General features: G+C 38.3%; 2 protein-coding genes across 2 annotated transcripts; one reads left to right on the top strand and one right to left on the bottom strand.

Annotated features, from left to right (window-relative positions):
- Positions 1-498: 498 nt before the first annotated feature.
- On the bottom strand, positions 499-8,456 carry lpxn (leupaxin). The gene is made up of 9 exons (XM_014985376.2): positions 8,117-8,456; positions 7,255-7,334; positions 7,084-7,151; positions 5,583-5,679; positions 4,290-4,559; positions 4,042-4,215; positions 3,471-3,552; positions 3,241-3,389; positions 499-1,029 (listed from the first exon to the last, which is right to left on the bottom strand). Exons 1-9 carry the CDS (start codon positions 8,127-8,129, stop codon positions 763-765), a joined length of 1,200 nt encoding a protein of 399 aa, XP_014840862.2. The 5' UTR covers positions 8,130-8,456; the 3' UTR covers positions 499-762.
- A 3,352-nt stretch (positions 8,457-11,808) lies between these two features.
- On the top strand, positions 11,809-18,883 carry scyl3 (SCY1-like, kinase-like 3). Its single transcript, XM_014985375.2, has 15 exons — positions 11,809-11,944; positions 12,028-12,174; positions 12,264-12,445; positions 13,793-13,978; positions 14,084-14,197; positions 14,336-14,392; positions 14,478-14,580; positions 14,674-14,785; positions 14,884-14,961; positions 15,297-15,436; positions 15,549-15,739; positions 16,694-16,865; positions 17,070-17,234; positions 17,317-18,107; positions 18,396-18,883. The coding sequence occupies exons 3-15, from the start codon at positions 12,278-12,280 to the stop codon at positions 18,456-18,458; spliced, it is 2,340 nt and encodes a 779-aa protein (XP_014840861.2). The 5' UTR covers positions 11,809-11,944; positions 12,028-12,174; positions 12,264-12,277; the 3' UTR covers positions 18,459-18,883.
- The last annotated feature ends 3 nt before the right edge of the window (positions 18,884-18,886 follow it).

Here is an 18,886-nt window from a genome sequence, read left to right as displayed (position 1 = left end):
TCCAGCATAGATCAACAAAAAGATGCAGAGGACAAATACCCATACACCCATACCCTAGCCCTACAGACAATTTACAGAGATCAATTTACCTAACAGTCACAAATCTGGACTAGGATTAATTCTGCAAAGTACCTGGAGAAAACCAATGCATGCAAGACGAAAACATGGAAACTCCATGTGCAAAGACTCCCAGCCATATTGCTGCAAGGTAACAGTGCTACAAACTGTGCCAATGTAGCCCTGATCCACTGAATACCTCTTCCAGAGTTATGATGAGTCTCTTGCTGATTATTTTGTTAATGCTCTCCTTGGCAATTTAGGTAGAGCGTCATATCTTGGTGGATTCACAGTTGTGCCATAAGTGTTCAAAGTTTAAGATATCGTTTTTTTTATAACCTGCCCATTCTTTAAAATTCTCACCAACTTTATCCCTGATTTTACGCTTTGTTCCTTCACTCATGTTTTCTAAAAAATAAAAAAATAAAAAATCTTTGAGACTTTTACAGAGCAGCTGTATTTTTATTCAGATCAAAACATACATGTGTGTAACCTGTTTGCTTGGCATATGTGTTCTACATTGTATTTAGTGGTTTTAGGATAAGGAGCTTTGAATCTTATTACCTCATTCAGTAAACGGAGATACAACCTTGGAATGCAATATTATTAATAACAGATAATCAGCTCACTGATGTGGGAAAATAGCCACCCTCTTCCAACATTAGACATTATGTCTTCATATTTGAGCGGCTTGCTGTAAATGTCTCATAGAAAGAGCTTGTTGAAGCAAGCTGTGCAGTAGGGCTTTCCATTCTGCTCCTTGAAGATCCCGTGGCTGAGTTGCCGCAGACAAAAGGCGCAAACAAAGTGCTCAGGATGAAACTTGCGATCGAGAGCTGAGACGCAGCGGCCGGTGATGGGCTTCCCACAACCCCCGCACAGGGTGCCCTGCCTGGAGTGAAAGTGGATGGTACAGAGGGGCCGACCGTTCAGTTCCATGAAACAGCCATGGCTAAACGGCTTCAGACAGTCCTGAATTTAAAAAGGAGAAGTAGAGGATAGTGGAGGATTAGGGTAAGCAAAAATGTCCAAATAAATATTGCCTGCTTAAAAAAAAAACAGTAAAATATTTGCAACAGTGTCTCAACTCTTCAAGACTGCGGTCACAGTTTTGGCAATGTAGTCTATGATTACTTTCCAAAATTTGCCTTCATGACTGCTTGGTAGCAAACAAGAGACGACTGGGAGATCGGCACCGAGGGGAAAAAATATCAATGGCGCATGTAGAAAACATTGATTATTTTAAACAAATTGTGATGAATGAAAAAGGTTATGTTTCTCATCCATATTCAAACGTGAGGAAGTGAGCAAAAGCTTTCAGTTGAACTTATGCCCACTTCATTCGCACACAGTGGAGGGAACGGGAGGGATGACTGACTGGATGAAAAAATAAAAAAATACCCATTTGCAGTGGGATTAACACTGAGAATATATTAACAGCTTTGTCTTGTAAAATAACCTGTTATTTATAAGAAGGTTGGCTCTAATAAGGTGTTTGTTTGTTTGCATTATCCAGTCTGGGCACACCCCCAAGTTGTCCTGGAGCAAGGAGGTAAATATCCTATTGAGTTCCTAAATTCAGTTTCACATTCTCTTTTTTTTCTTCTTCTTCTTTTTTTTAAGAACCCTGTAATCTTTGATAATTAATTATTGGATGTTAAACAGATATCCAGAAGCCAATATTGTTTGGCCAGGGTTGGTGGAGCAGAGGTTGCATAAGTGTGTATGCCCTGAAGCTCAAACTTTATTGAAGAACCTAACTCCACTGTTCAGTCTTTTTGGGTAAATGCCTAACATCAATTAGAGTGAATGTAACTGATCACTAATAAAGTCCAGCTGTCCCAGCAAAAAAATCTTCCCAACATTTGCTGATTTGCAACTTGTAGTTAAAGCCATAGCCAGTAGAAAGAGAACAAAGGCTCCAGAAGATCACGTTGTACGAATGTTAAGGAGCTGCAGGAATATCTGCCAACTACTGGTTTTGTTTTTAAATGCGCAAATAAAATCTGTTCTCAACACAGGAGAGGAGCTGTTAAACATAAAGCTTTCTTTTAAAGTGAACGTCTAGATTTACGGGTTTTTTTTAAAATTATTATTATTTTAATTGGAACAAATCCAAAATGTAAAACACTAAATATCACCAAAAGAACACAAAAACTAAGGTGAACTCTGGTGACGGCAGCATCGTGGTCTGGAGTTACTTTTCTTCAAGCAGAACTGGGTTTTTTGACAAACGTGTATTGCAGCAAACGTAAGTCAGTATTGATCCAAAGCATTCGGGTTACTGGCTAGAATAATGTAATTTTCCTTCATCACCGTATTCCCAAGCATACCTCGAAGTCCACAAAATCATGACTTCATGGAAGTAAAGTTACATTTTAAGCATGGCATTGCAAAGCTAACGTCAAAAACAAAGTTTGACAGAAGCTTTGAGGGCTATGAATAAGACACGTCCACGTAGTCTGACAGGGTTGGGCAACGTTTGCCAGTTTGCTCACTCTGTTCTGTATAAAAGTTACCCCACCCTATCAAACTATTAACTCCAGTTAAGATGTGGAATGCAGATGCACTTCTACTAAAGCAGAAAGAGGGCTGAAAGGTATTCAACAAAGTTATAGTTTAAGACTGCACACTTATGTCATTGCTTCTTTTACACATTTTCTTTTCTCTTAACAGATATGTTTGTTTTTTAGTTAGGTTGTACTGCACAAATATCACTGTATTGTGCTGTATATATTCACATTTATTGGGATTATATTCATGGACTTAAGTTGTTTGAATGTCCTAGATTGTAAAAAATATATAAATTCAAAAGTAGAACAAACATAAAGGTGCCATTTTTTACCTCTGATAAGTTTTCAGAACTCTGCGCAATTAGTATGTTCAAATGCCGCCGACCGAGTAAAGAGGGAAGTGCAGCAGCAGACGGGACGGCGTTTGACCGACTGCTCTACACAGCGGTGGCTTTGAAGAGGATATAAAAGATACCCACACAGAGAGAATATGGTTTCCTTGATTTATCTGCAACATTTCCACCGCAGCATTTTCATCGTGCATATGGTTTGCATCAGCCCCGTGGTCAAACCGATGCAAACAAAGCAAGTGTGTGGGTATTTGTCTCATTTATTCTCAAGGTTGTGTGTGAGCCGGAGCCGTGTGTGTGGTCTGTGTTGGGAGGCTCACTGCGCAGACGAAGCACTCTGGATGCCAGGTGCCATTGGCTGCAGTCAGGTAGTTCTCTCTGACGGACTCCCCACAGCCTGAGCATTTGGGAGCAAAAAGGTGGTAGAAGTCCTTGCAGCAGTACGGTTTTCCGTCCTTCTCCAGGAAGCCTTGGATAGAGATGAGATACGCTGAAATGTGTGCTAAATATTATTTCTACGCTGAGGCAAATAAATTATCAAACATCTCACCGTCTGGCCCAAACAGATCTCCGCAGTGTGTGCAGAAGAAGTGCTCCGGGTGCCAAGTTTGGTCCAGAGCTGTCAAGATGTTCTGGTAGGGGAAAAAACAAAACAAAACAAACAAAAAAAAGACCAAAAATATTACATCTCTATTTTACTTTCTTTGGGGATTATTGAAGTTTGTCTCATCTCATGTAGCTAAATGTGAACAAACACAAAAAAAGTGAACCGTGAGCCACATGAAGGGAATCACCAGGGATGCTGCATTAGTTTCTGATTAATGTCTTTGGTCTGTACCATGAGGTAATCCCAGTCTGCAAAACCACCAGTATGGGTTTTCCTTTTATTTATTAGCATAACATGTGGTCTTGGCCATGAAGAAAAAAAAAAATAAAAAACAACATCCAACATGTCATCATGCAATCATCGAAATTTTACTGTGTGGATTAATGGATGTAAAATTTTGACTGGACATTTAGGATGTGAATCAAGAAACAAAAAGAGAAGCTGAGATTAAGTTTATTTAAAATGCTTTGCATAAAGCAAAATACTGCATATTTAGAGTTTCTCATTGTAATACCTGCAATATCGGCCCCTTGCAGTAGGCGCAGCGTGGAGAAAAGAGCTGATGGTAGTCTTTGTCACAATACGGCCGTCCCTCTCTCTCAAAGAAGCCTGTTGTGCTCAGCTCCTTCTTGCACACCATGCACACAAAGTGCTCAGGGTGCCACACCTCACCCAGAGCTGTGATCATCTAAATAACAATAGTCAAATGAAGTGAAAAAGACTGCTTTGGCTATATTTAAATTTAAAAAGGTCGCCTTTTACCTTTCCAACAATGCATTTGTTGCATGCAGCACAGTGGCCTTTGGCTGTGGTGCGCACACCAATCTTCTCCAGGTCCGAGCTCAGCCCTCCGAGCAGGTCATCTATAGAATCTGTTTTCTGCGTCTGGATCGAGGGTTTTGGGTTGGAACTTGCCGGGCCGCCGCTGCTGCTGCTATCGCTGTCCTTCTGCCCTGATCTCCCATCCTCGTCTTTTTTCTTTGTAAACTGCTTCTGTGTCAGTGGTGGAGGGGCTGATGGAGGTAAGTGGTTCTAAATAAAGATACATGGAAGTCAAAATGTCAGGTTTAGTCTTTACATGTGCTAAAGAGATTTAAGTGCTTAAGTGATCAAATACAGAAATATCATTTCAGGTTGTGCAATGGTGATGTTGGTGCAATACTGTCCTCTACTGTTAAACCTTAATAATTTATTTCATTTATAAAATGTCGCTCTACTGCACCCTCAGCATGTAGGTGGTTACCAAAAGCATCTCACTGAAGTTATTTCAGCTAAAGGGCAGTGTGAACTTTATTCACACATTTTTGTTGATATCTTTCGCTAAATTGGCAAAACAAGGTAAGATTTGAGTGTTTACTTGCAATAAAATGTTTTTCGTTGAGGAAAAAAAAGAGTAGACAATGATAAATTTCAATATCTTTAGTAAAAAATGAGTATTTGATTAAGTGTCCAATTTTTTTTCTCTCCCCATAATAGCACGGTTGCAATCAGAAATATTCAACTCATTAAATTTTATCTTATTAACAAGATGCAATATTTGGGTGCAACAAATGTGTTAACGTCACACATTTTAAATACCTATGAAATATTGTTTTAAAGCTGTGTGGAAATTTTAACAACCTGCAATGAATTTAAAACAATTCACTTTGTTTTAAGGCTTGTTGACACCAATCAAGCCTTTGGAAACTTAGTAAGGATTCTTCATTTGTTCCTTTTGTGAGGCAGACATAAGCACCGCACAAGAAAAACAGAACAAATAAAGCTGTGAGAGATTATATCACCTCACCCGAAGGGCTGTAAGAAAATTTGCAAAAATATTAACTTTCCAGTATTATAAGGGTCATAAGTGCCCAGATTTGATCAAAATCCACTTTTCTACAAAGTATTTTTCTGCAAATGGGTTAAATCTTTTCTGATTCCAACTGTGCATCATTTCTTGGTAAACTCATTTTTACCAAGAAATCACTTCTACGAGACACTATTACACACAAAATGTGAATTGTGATCATTTATAACCATTTCCTGACACATCCAGGTCAACAGCTTTATACTGACCCCTTCTGCTAAACCCATCAGGTCTTGTAGGATAGACTCCAGTTCTAGAGTTGGTGAGTCCGGAGGCAGAGCGGCTGCAACAGGAGCGGGTAGGTCACTGTGTTAAAAACAAATGTCAAAAAATAAATTATAAATAAATACATGATGACACTTAAAAAACTTTGTGATAATAAAAAAGCATTTTGAGACCAAAATTACAGTTCTATTTTTTTTCCCCCATGTTTTAGGTGCTTAACTAAATAATATTGGGAATAGATTTTGCCTAAGCAAATTTGGCTTTTAGATGCATTTTATGACGGTTGAAAGCGATTTAAAGTAAAATCCGAAAAAGCCGGAACAGCATAACTTAACTCATAAACAAATAAGTTATGAGCATGTGTCAAAAGTAGATTGAAACAAGAAGACATTGTTTTCAACACTTAAGTCCATTAAACACAAAATAGCTAATTATCTTCAAAATAAAATCATCATACTATGAAAAATTGATCTAAATTTGCAACCACATGAAATGCATGGTTTGGAATTGTCTTGCTCAAAGAAGCATTCAGATGAATGTGCTTCATTTTTCTAAACTTTCAATATAAATTATGTTCATAAAATACCATAGTGCTGTCTATGTTGTGTGCTTTTGTGCTAGTTAAAACCACACAAAGTTCAGATAATTTATGCGTTAAGCTAATTTGCAAAGGGTGTGCTTTCCTTTTATCCAGAACATTTGCTGCGCCAAAACATTGCATGCATGTGCCAAATTAATGAAGTGCTTTTACAATGAATGTCACACTGTAATCCATCAGATTATATGATTTATTTATGTTTTTCCGACTCAGAAGACATGCAGCCTTGTGGGATCCTGATGTTACATGTTTACTTCACATAGTGGAGTTTTAACTGGTGGAGACTAAAAAACCATGTTCTCATCATGGTCTGCAGGCTTTTAGTGGTTTCGGTTTACGACGAGCTGATCCTTTGCAAATATCTTGTTTTTCAGTTGTTACACGCCTTTTTTTTTTTTTTTTTTTTTTTACTATAACTGTTTTAATTAGCTTTGATCCATTTATTTTGTTTGTGTCCTCCTTTGACATCATCCTTGTCCTGATAGCTGTCTTTGACTGACTACCACTTGAGCTTATTTCCAATTACTTCCTTCTGTGTGTTTACACAACTGCTTTGTTGTTTTGTTGCTGCCAAGATGTCGTTCAACTTATTTCACATGTCAGACATACTTGACACAAACTCTATCGTGTGGTAGGTACAACCACACACCCCACACTAGCTGTCGCTAATTATTATGCTAATTATTATAATTATGCATTCCAACAATATTTGACCACCATTGTTTTGCAAGGCAAATATGGCAAACTGTATGAATATATTTGCTGTCTTGTAGAGACTTAATTTTTTACTGGTGATGATACAACAAAACATTAAAATTCTGTGTAAAATTCTGTTTAATTTTACACTAAAACACAGGACAAACAGCAGACAGGCATTTATACATTACCTGTAGACATTAGAGCCCGCTGAGCTTTTCTCTCTCTTTTTGTCTCCGACAAGAATGGCAGCCGGAGCCTGTGTGGACAACGAAGTTACATTGACATTTTGTTTACATATATTTTGGACCTTGATTTAGTCCGTTTAAAATGATAAACATATTTCCTTCTCTTTTGTTCACCTGTCCACCAGTTGCAGTGGTGGCTTCTTGGAGACTGTTTGAGCCTGTAGGACTCAAAGCCAGCTCCTCCAACAGCAAATCTGCAGAAGAATGCAAATCGTGAAGCTTCATAGCGACTTACGGGTTGTGGTGCAACAGACTCATCTCGAGTAGTGTTAATGTAATAGCTGAGAACATTATTGTGCTTGTTAACCAGCACAAAACATTGATTTTTTTTTTTTTTTTTTTTTGCAGGGTAGTGAATTTCCTGTGAGGAGAAAGATGCAAACAAACTGAGGTTGTTTCATACAAGTCGACTTCCTGAGGAAATGAGAACATGCTACGCTGCAGAAGTGAAACTTGTCTTAATGTCACAAGAATGTGGTGACAAATGCTGAGGCGATCTCATGCCATCTTTTTGCAACGCGTTATTAAAAGGGAAACATGGAGATAAACAATTAAGCATATCCAACATGCGTTGTACTGGTCTAGAGCGAAAGAGTCAAAATTTTGGTCGCTAAAAAGACAGCTAGACGTCAAGTTTGAAGCAAGGAGGATGTTGCAGATATTACTTTCAAACTGCTCATTTGCATTTACATGTTGTTAGATCAGCATTTCTCAAGCACAGTCAGCAGAATCTGTATGTTGTAAAACAAAACAACTTACTAGAAAGCAATTGGTTGGTAAAACAAATTAAAAAAAAAGATCAATTACAATTTCTCATGATAGACCCAAAACGATATTGTTTGTAGTAAATCCTGAACAACACAGATGTGTTTATATAGTTGATCTTGGTCAGTAATCTTACAGTAATCTGTATTAAAGCTTCATATATATATGCAGTTTTCATGTTATCATCAGCAAAGAAAGAAAGTCACCTTACCGAGTTCATCCATGTTGTTTCCTGCTCTCGACACTTGGGTGTGTGTGCTTTTTTTTCTTTACTGCTGGTTTGTCACTGGGGCAACAAGCCTTGTTTCTCATCAGATCTACACCACTACTTCCTGCAGGGAAGTTTTTTTTTTTCTTTTTTTTGTTACCATAATAAGATCTAATGCTGCGTGATATCGCAGTTCAAGGATCAAACCTTCAAGTTTTATCTTGATCTTGCAGCATTTTCTCACATTTTGTACTCAGTTTTGAAATGTGCTTGAAATAAATTGTGCATGCTACTTGTTAGTGTGAATGGTAAAAGATTAAAACAACGTGTTTATAGTACCAGAACTATTTTAACAATTGTAATGAATAAGACATTTATACATACAGCGAGATATGTACGTTTTACTTGCTGAAGTGTATCACCGTAAAGATGAAAGTAGGTTATAAATTGATGCAAAGGCATCTCAGTGGAGGTAGTTTAACAACTCACATATTCATTTAGTACAGACACATTTAGTTAATATTTCGAAATGAAAACATGACTTGAATGTTCACACAAACGCATTGAGGCAACAAAGGCAAAAATGTGATCTTTGTATTTGTCTAAAAAAAGACATCACAATTGGGCGGTACTGAATGCTCCCTTTGATGGTAAACTGAAGTAAAAGTGATTCTGAAAGTCATCAAGGTCGCAGAATTATGGCTTAAACCTGACATGTAGGGAGGCAGCGTTCATAAGCTTTTTTTTTTTTTTTGTAAAACTCAGCTAAAGTTGCTAAGAACAAAAGTTCCTGCAATATAAATGGTTGCATTCCAAAGTGACAGATACACATGGTTGCAATTAATGATTATTACAATGACAAAATGAAACACTGCACATCAACAGTATAGTTATTAAAACAATACCACAACGCTGCATGTAGCAACCAGCAATATAAAACTGCCATTAATGTAATAACTTGTAAACAATGAGATCAAGGCTTTTTTTTATCCAATCCTGTAATACCAATGAGGAAGTAAGTTATATGACTGACCCAATCCTGTAATACCAATGAGGAAGTAAGTTATATGACTGACATATCACTTTTTTAAAAAGTATTTAAGATTTAATAACTCTTAAATAATTGCTTATATTATAATACCCAAGTCTGCAATTTTAGGTAATTTGGTATGGCTGCAAAACCCAGTTGAAAAATATATTATATCAGTGATTCTTGAGAATAGGGACAAAATGGGTTTTAATTTTCCCATATTTTTTTTTAATTATTTCTCAACCTTATGTATGCAAATATGACAAATAATGTTTAGAAAATATGAAGATGCTAAGGTACAGGCTCCCAGTTGCAAATTTTAAAAAAAAAATTACATTTTTAATCGACCTGACCCAAAACTTTGTCATCACCATCTGACAAAAATAAATCTAAAATGATTTTTAAAATACCCCATTAGTGATATTTTTACTCAATTTACAGACAAATGCTTCTCAAGAAATAAAATAAATATGATTTAAAACAAAAAACAAGAAAAAGTCCATCTGATGGAGTTGACAGTGCATGACGGAGTTGACACAGAACTGAAGGTGGTGACAAACTAGTGAATGAAATGAAAAACTTGGTACATGTGAAGTAATGCAATTCATGTAAAATACATTAAAATGAATTAGTTGCACAATTAAGTGAGATTTGACAACAATTTCCCTGAAAGAGTCAGAAAAACTCTGACGGAGTTGACATCTGACGGAGTTGACGAAATGCCAAACTAACTCAATTTATATGATGTTATTCTGAAGGAGGCCATATTGTAGCTCGTCAGGTCCATGAAATCTTTACAGTTTACCAAAATTAAGCTTTTATTTCGCAAAATTTCATCAAAGTTTTGTAAATTGTCAGTTATGGAGTTGACACATCATGGTTGTGACAAACAACTTAGGAATAAAACAGAAGAAAAAACTAAAGAATAACTTAAGCTAACCGGAGCTAACTAGCCCTCCTAGCAAAGGAAGAGAAAAGACAACGTCATGGGGTCCTCAGAAGTTCTGGTGCCCCCCAATAATGCCTGATTTTTTTACATTCTTTTCATTTCTGATGGTGTTGACAAAAACTAAGGACAAATTTCAACGGAGTTGGAAAATATCTAAAAATTATTTTTAATTCAATTTATTGATACTTTTATAATTATTTATATGACTACTTATACTTAATTGTCATAATATATAATTTTAGTATTTCTTTAATTGTTTTAAACTATAAGAATGTATTGAGTTCTGCTCCTGGACAAGGGCTTTTACAGGCATCATCCACCGACTACAATATTTAAAATAAAAAAATATTCAGCAAAAAAAAGAAAAATATACATTGTTGTGCTCACATGACCCAGGTTAGTTTAGTTAGATATTTGAAAAAAATATATTTTGTGTATATTTTATTCAAATTTCATGCTTTATCCATAGGACCTGTTTTGTCCCTATTCTCAAGAATCACTGATATATATACATATATATATATATATATATATTATTATTATTATTTTTTTTTTAAACATTATGTGTAGATATAAAAATTCATAATTGTACAGACTGACAAATAATCTAGAATTAATTTCTAGGTAGTGTTGTTTTCTAATAAGTGTTCCTTTGTGCTTTGCCAATTACCAGTCAATAATGTAATAAGTTACTATTGGCAAAGTTGAATTGCATGACTGGCTAAAAAGTTTTATCAAATTTTGACATAATAGGCTTTAATACATTTAATACAGGCAAAATATTAAGTTACTTTCAAATATTGTGGAATTAGCCATCACTCGTTGGCACAGTGTCTAATAAATGGACCACAATATGTCTCAAAGCTAAAAAGAAAATTACTTCTTGTAGGACATGTCCAAAAATGCAAAAAATAAATAAATAAATAAGTAAATAAAATAAATTAAAAGATAAATGAGAAGTATGGATCAGATGTCCAAATCACCTCAGTAGAGTCCTTTAGAGATGGGGTACAAGTGGCTCCATCTGGATCCTTAACTGGAAATGGGAACTACTCCTTACCTTATTATTGAGGCTGAACATAGTAAAATGATATACGATACTAATTTTGACTGCTTACATCCAGGACGTCTTTCTGTTTTCTCAAATACAGTGAAAGCTCCCCTTACAGTTTTTATTATTATTTCTAAGATCCCACGACAACTGACCAAAACAGGGCCTCCTCAACCAAAATGTCGTCAACACATTGCTGGTTGCTACGTGAACATTACATTTTTAAAATCATTAAAAGAGCCAGAATCATCTTTAAATCTCTGCTGCCACTCCACCTTGACGATGTCAGGTATGCCACTCTGATTTGCATGTAGTTTTCATCATTTGAAAGCGCAAACCGACATGCAGGTCGTTCTAATGAGCCTCTCTTATCTGTGAACAATTTCGACCAAAATGATCAGACAAACAATATTTTCTTTAACTGAGACCAAATGAAGCGTTAAATCTATATTTTAAAAACGTATTTCACTTTTCCCGTTGCTTAGTTATCTATGTTCATTTTCAACACCATGTGGCAGTCACCTGCGTTATCTCGCACCACTTTGGTTGCAACCACTTAGTAAAACATGAGGGACATCAGCTGCGAATATGTTTAACAATTGAAGCTAATTCAAGGGTACATTTTCCGATTATAATGCTCGAATGTTTTTAAATATCATGCTTGACACTTTTTATGCGTCATTTAAAGCAATTGAATCCTGTACTGTCATTGATACTTTTCATCTTTTTATTCTCCCCTGTTTGATGGTTTAGTCGTTCCCGGAAGAACCTGTGTTTACAGCAGCGCAGTAATAGTTGGAGGTATAGAGTCGAACTTAAATAGGAGTTATGTGTGTTTTTTTAGAGTTCTAATATATTGTTAATGCATTTGTCTAAATTACCAGTAACCTGTGATAAAAAATGACGGTTTGGACGAGAAAGAGCGGCCGACGAGCTGGCTAGCGTTGCTGGGTTAGCCAGCGAGGCGAGAGTAGCAGCAGCTGCTAACTTAGCACCGAGCGGCTGCTGGTCCATCCAGTCCAGGATCTCAGGTATGTCCGCCTCACCCTCAAACAGGTGTTCAGGTGTACGTGTGTCGGAGACAAGCAGTCGCACCGGTTCGTTTCCCCGTGTTCGGCAGGGAGACAAGCGGCCATGGGTGCAGAGAGCAGCGCGGCGCGGGGTTGCACTCTGCTGGAGGAGCCGCTGCTGACCCTGCCCTCCGGACCCACCATGTACTCGGCGGTTCTCCAGGACGGGAAGCCTGCTTCTGTGTTTGTTCACAAGCGGGACAATGAAGAGAAAGTCAACAAAGCTGCTAAGGTGAGCTCGCATAAAGGCCTTTCTCCGGAGCTGTGGAATATTTGCACTTGCTGCATTTTGTTTACTCCTTATTCCTATAATAAGCTGCCATTGCAAAACAATTTCGTTCAGTGTAGGATGGAGATTTTGCCTCCTCAATCAATTTAAAAAGATAATATTAGCTACAGACGTGCATTTATTATAAAAGTCTCTCAAAGACTAAGCAAACTTGTGTGAAACTGTCTAATACACAAGTTTTGAGATTAAAACAAGTCTTCATTTTTGATAACTTTTCATGGCAGCAATTTGCGTCTGGGTTGTAACAGAGGATAATCAGAAAACTCATTTGTACATTGTTTTATCCCTGCTACTAAATGACCTGCTAGCATTTCTAAAGTGGCCATAGTTTAAACAAGGTTGCTCATATCACTTTCATTTTGATTACGTTAGAAGAGCAGAGTGGTTACTTAAATAGGAGTTTGCCTCAAATCCTTCTTTGTCAACCAAGATTGTAATGAAACAAGTGGTATTTTCAATACTTAATATTTAAAGAGCATATCAGGTTGGAAAGGTTGCACCCAAATCAACAATTAGCTCACTAGTGGAGAGCAATTCATACCCAAGAAATTATTTAAGAGTCTGGGGCCATTTCTTGACTATTCAACGACTCAGTGCCCTGCATGTACAGGTGTGTCCCTTCAGACAGCTGAATAACTTGTTCAGTTTGCCATTCTGTTTTATAGCAGCCTGTAATAAACCATTTATTTCATTCAGATGTGTTCAACTTGGAAGCACCCTGGCTCTTGAGGACAGGAGACGGACACGTCGGCATTATAGGAAAGGGTTGCCAGCAGACAGATTTAAGCATTTCTGTGCACATAGCTTTGAGCAGTAGCCTTGTGTCATGTAGCAGGAAAGACTCAAACATGGAGAAACCAACCCTGAGCAACAGACCAAGAATGATTTGGTGATTAATAATAATATAATAGAGCACTATGTTTTAGGGCAGAAGTGATATCCAAGTGGCTCAGGGATAAAAGCATTGAAATGTGTCCTTGAACAGGAAGCTCTCAAAGTTTCTGCAAATTTACCTTCCCGTTCGCCGTTTCTCCTAGAGGTTCACACCACTTTGCAACTCCAAAGCAAAGAAATATTGACTTATTTCTTTGATTAAATGTGTTTAAAAACACAATCTTAATGAAATAGGCTTTGGTTTGACTGCTTTGAAGAGCTTGTGAACATCTAATGCTTTAAGTTGTATTCATAAAATACTAAGCATTTGAAATGCATATTTTACAGACACAAAACAAATGCGGCAGAGTCAATTTTAAGCGCACAACTAATGAAGCCACTTTTCACGCCCTGCAGCATCTGAAGACGCTGAGGCACCCGTGTCTGCTCCGCTTCCTGTCCTGCTCGGTGCAGGACGGCGGCATCCACCTCGTGACGGAACACGTCCAGCCGCTGGAGCTGCTGTTGGACAGCCTGTCCCCAGAGGAAATCTGCGCTGGCATCTACGACGTCCTGCAGGCACTCGTCTTTCTGCACGAGAGGGTGAGTGAGACTAGGATCCATTTGCTTCTGTCGCCAGCGACCCGGGTGGACATTTTCCTCTCTTGCTTCTCTTGTGTTGAAACCTGGCTGCATCTTGTTGCCCAGGGTAAATCGAGCCACAACAACGTCTGCCTTTCCTCTGTGTTCGTCAGTGAAGACGGCCACTGGAAGCTGGGAGGGATGGAGACCGTGTGCAAGTTCTCTGAAGCAACTCCAGAGGTAGAAGACGGAATAATAGCAGATTCATTGTTATCAAATATTCTTTGGGTGGATTTTCACATGCGCGTTAAAAGATTAAAGAAGTTTTGGAACTCGGTTTTCAACGGATCAGTTAATTTGACTGTATTTCTGTGTCAGTTTCTCGATGGCATTCAGAGTGCTAGAGAGGCCTCCTGTGTTCCTCCTGAAGAGCAGGTCAGTGAGTTTGACTTTATCGCAAAAATGTGGAAAAAATTCTCCCTCCTACATTTTCATTAAAAACAAAAGACATTGTTGACAGGTGGAAGGCTTTCAAATCCTTCCAGACAACCATGCTCACGCTCGGGACTGTTACTCGTTTGGTACAATGGTGGAGGCTCTGGTCCCTCTGCTGAGTGACTATGGTGAGTGGAGATGACTTGATGAAAATCTGGTTGTAAATTGTTAAATTTCACTTCTTTTTCTTCCTCTGCTCTTCTTTTCTGTGTCGTTTCTAGTGTCGCAAGAGCTCTCCGACGGTCTGACAAAAACCCTGCAGGCAGGCCTGCTGAACTCTGACCCCCTGGCTCGACCTCCACTCAGCTCCTTGCTCAATCATAGCTTCTTCAGGTTCTTGTGCATTTCTTTTATTAGCATTTGGAGCATTTTATACTCACAAAACTGTGATTTTAAACACAACGCTATTTTTTTTTTTCTTCTGTGAATAGGAATGACTTTCTGGAAATACTGAATTTTCTGAAGTCCCTCACTCTGAAGACTGAAGAGGAAAAAAATGAATTTTTTAAGTAATAATTTGTTTTGTTTAAATCTAATATTAGGTGTACTCATAATTTGCAATGCATTGCAAACGTATTGATATCCCGTAAGATATTGTACATTTGTCACGTTATAACCACATACCGTAAGCTGCAAGAGCAGAAGGGGCTGAATATAAATATTACATTCTTAAGACTTTCAACTTTCATCCATCACATACAATCCAATAAAAATACATTAAGGTTTATACTTGCAATGTGACAAATGTTTAAACCGTTTTAGGAGTCTGAATACTTTGAAAAGGGATTGTAAATTTTAATGGCGTCTGAATTTTCTTTGGTGTTATTTTTTTTTTATATTTCAGGTTTCTCCTTGACCGAGTCCAGAACCTTCCTGAAGAGCTGATTGCTTCACGCCTTGTCCCCAAACTTCTCCACTCCCTTGTTTTTGCAGAACCCATGGCCGTCAAGAGCTTCCTCCCTCATCTGTTAAGACCAAAAAAGGGTAATATGGCATTTTATCAAGAATATGTCAAGTAACTTGAAAAAGAGATGCTTAAATGTTTAAGCAAAGTAAATGCATAACTAAAAACTCATAATTTCACCTCTGTGGTCAGATTCCAGTCAAGATGATGGCAGTGAGGATTGTCTGCTGTCTGTGTCCCTTCATCGGAAACATGTGATTCCTCAGCTGCTTAAACTCTACCAAGTAAACGAAGAGCACATTCGGATTGTGCTCTTGACTCACATCCACATCTACGCCGAATTCTTCTCCCACGATGAACTAAAAAATCAGATTCTACCTCAGGTAAAAAGCTCAGTTTTGTATTACTCAACACACGCAGTTAAAGGTGTCGAGGTGTTTTGGGTTTGTTTCAGTTTAGTGCAGCGCAAGCAGCTAGACCAGAAAATCATTTGTTTTAGTTGTAGTCTTGGTCCTGTTGGTTGGGGGCAAAAGTTATGCCGCATATTATCAACCAAATTTGTCAATACATGTCCTATTATCATCATATGTTCCTTCTGTTTTTGTGATTGCAGTATTTTTGGCATGTAAACCCCAACTGCCATCACTTACCTACTCCTGGTTGTGAAGTTGGTGTTGAATAGTAAAACATAAAGAGAGAAATATAACTGTCAGATTTCAGGTTTATTTCAGGTTATATCACAATAATAAGAAACGAAGGGCTAAAACTAGTTGATGTAAAGTTACCAAACAAAAGTAGTCAACATCCATGAGTAATTGACAGACCAAATCTTCACCATTTAACTTAAGAACTTGTCGTCATCAGCAGCATGCCCAAGTGGGGTCCCCCAGGGATGTAATCTTGGTCCCTTTCTGTTCTTTTTACACCTGCTTGTATTTGACGTCGAGTTTAAAGTAGCATCCGTTTTACTTACAATTTTGAAAACAAAAGAAACAGTTAATACAATTTGGACAACATGACCATATCCTTCTTTGTGAGTTAGGGCCAGTAAAAATATCCAGTTTGGTTTCCTTCAAAATCCTGAATGTTATTTTTAAAACAATTTTTCCATCCATAGAATGACGAATGCAAGTGTTAAAACTATTTATTATTTTTTTTTAAATTTATGACTCTTACACTTCTGGAGAAGTTATCAGTGCCTTTATTTCTTTCAGTCAGCCTTATTTTCATATTTCTGAATGTTTTGTCTGCACCTCTAGGATGCAGCCTAGTGCTTTATAAACTGTTTTATATAAATTTAGTCTCCACTTTTTTTTTTTTTTTTTTACTGGGTACAGGTTTTGTTGGGGATGAGAGACACCAATGACTCTCTGGTTGCCATGACTCTCCAAAGTCTTGCTGTGTTGGTGCCTTTGCTGGGAGCTCAAGTGGTTGTTGGTGGAGACAGAAGCAAGGTCTTTAAACGCACAACACCAAGTTTTACCAGGTCTGCAGAGGTCACACCTGAAAGTAAGGAACTCCTTATTGAGATAAAAGCTGACGCAGCTATTGTTGGACTCCACGTTTAGTGTCCAAAAGGATTATCCAGATCAATTTAATCCATTTTAAAATTTGTAAACAAGTGTCAAATAATGTTTTCTTACTAGCATATGGAGGGTAGAAACAGGTTTTACCGACAGCACGCACTAATGATATTTTACTTGTATTCCTTAGCTTCTCCTGTCCACATAGTTGGAAGCTCAAACTCTCAGATGGTTCAACCCTCCAAAATCCTGAATATGCTCCCCAAACCATCAGAGACCAAAGGCTCAGACTTCAGCCACGTGGGAAACTTGACAGGCACACAAGAGAAGCCCAGGGTGATTCCGCCATCATCTGGTAAGACCTTTATGCTGTTCAAGTTGGGTGTCGACTTTATTGTAGCTGAAATTCAGTGTGGCCTCTTTGTTGTGTTTTCCAGATAACAGCCGAAAAATGCCTTTAACCTTAAACGGCTTTCATCGGGATAATAATAGACAGGAAGCGTTCCTCGGTTCGGAGCAGGCTGACAGGCTGGAGGGCCCTGTGGAGGACTGGCCTGACTGGAGTGAAAACGATGTGGGAGAAAGTAGAAATGCGCAGTCTGTCCACATCCACATTGAGGCATCAGAGGGAGTTGATGCTATTAGCAGCAGCCTCCCAAATGAGAACGCAGAGGAGGAGCCTTGGGATGACTTTGAGGATCCTGAACCAACGTCGGATCTCTCCCCTACAGCTCCTTCTGCAGATTCACTGATTCTAACACCTTCCAGACGGAGCACCACTACGTCCGCTGATCAAATTACTGAAGCGTTGACACTAAAATCCTCGAAACCCCTAAAGCTGACCTCGGCGCTGTATCAGTCGACACAGGGTAAGAGTGCTTCCTCATTGGATGATGACTGGAGTCAAAAGGATTTCCAGAAACCACTAAGCCCATCAGCCCCAGTGCCCAAATCAACAGTGCCAACGAAAAGCGACAGGACAGGAGGCCTGGGAGATGAGTTCACTATTAAGGTGAAAAAGAAGGTAGAGCAAGACCCAGAACTGGATTTGTTTGCAGACATGGTGCCGGACATCAAGTTATCTTCAACCGTTCTGCTGCCTCTAGAGGAGAGAAGTGTGCGTGTCGCAGGAACGTCAGCAGTCTTTTCAGATAAAACTCTTGAGATGGACTCAGCCATTGATACTGTAACCCTCACTGCCAAGTTTGCAGCAGCTAACCCGTCTGAGGTGGGTTTTTCAATTGTTATTGAATCCATTTATGGTAGATGAATCATTATATAGAGACTTATTTTAAAGTTGTATTTGTAATTGGAAAAACCAAGTCAGTTAGTGATCAAATGTGTGTGGGTCACTAGATTAATTATGTTTGGCTGTCACAACTAACTAACTTGCGCGATTGAAAGTTTTGATTCTGCTTGATAATTTATGCCCAAAGAATGTTGGTTTTATGACTTTCAAATGTACCGTTTTAATAAAGATGTTTCACTTGTTCCTGTTTTGGTCCGTTTTTTTAAGGCTGAGGCAGATGGCTGGGGAGATGGAGATGACCTCAACTGGGAGGATGAGAATGCCTGGTGATGGCGACTGACGCTAAACTCAATCTGGAGCAAAACACTCAACCACTGGAAACCTTTAATCCATGCACCACATCTGGAGCGCCACTGTCCCACAAAGCTGGAAGGAGCTTCTCATAAAACGATGCAGTCTGATCAAGGAGGGCCAAAATTTTTTTATCGCTGTTTATTATGGGAACGTGGTGATACATGGGCTGCCCGATGGTGCTAGACCTGGACAGAAGAAGCCATTTGTAATTGTTTGCCAGTTGACATTAGTCACCTCAGTAATGGTTAAGAATCCTAACTAGAGGTAAATGGCGTTGCTTTCATTTGCTCTTTTTTTTATGTGCCAAATAAACTGTTAGCATCAAGCTCAAGATACATTTTTAGCAGGACAAAGGTTGATTTCTTAAAGGCTTGCACTTTGAATGAATGTGAAATAGAAAATAT

Source organism: Poecilia mexicana, unplaced genomic scaffold, assembly GCF_051168715.1.
Source record: "Poecilia mexicana isolate PSO_F unplaced genomic scaffold, ASM5116871v1 scaffold_4, whole genome shotgun sequence".
Taxonomy (NCBI): Eukaryota; Metazoa; Chordata; class Actinopteri; order Cyprinodontiformes; family Poeciliidae; genus Poecilia; species Poecilia mexicana.
Note: the sequence above shows the minus strand (reverse complement) of the source record. Positions and strands in the feature narration are given on the sequence as shown.

What these genes read in the sequence shown, in the direction of transcription:
- lpxn (XM_014985376.2), bottom strand. An exon ending in TGATGGGTTTAGCAGAAGGG is followed by an intron (nt 4,560 to 5,582) that starts GTCAGTATAAAG and finishes ATCTTTATTTAG; the next exon opens with AACCACTTACCTCCATCAGC. An exon ending in CAGAGTGCTTCGTCTGCGCA is followed by an intron (nt 1,030 to 3,240) that starts GTGAGCCTCCCA and finishes TTTTAAATTCAG; the next exon opens with GACTGTCTGAAGCCGTTTAG.
- scyl3 (XM_014985375.2), top strand. Translation starts at nt 12,278, where the DNA reads ATGGGTGCAGAGAGCAGCGCGGCGCGGGGTTGCACTCTGCTGGAGGAG. An exon ending in AAGTCAACAAAGCTGCTAAG is followed by an intron (nt 12,446 to 13,792) that starts GTGAGCTCGCAT and finishes CACGCCCTGCAG; the next exon opens with CATCTGAAGACGCTGAGGCA. An exon ending in GTGTTCCTCCTGAAGAGCAG is followed by an intron (nt 14,393 to 14,477) that starts GTCAGTGAGTTT and finishes CATTGTTGACAG; the next exon opens with GTGGAAGGCTTTCAAATCCT.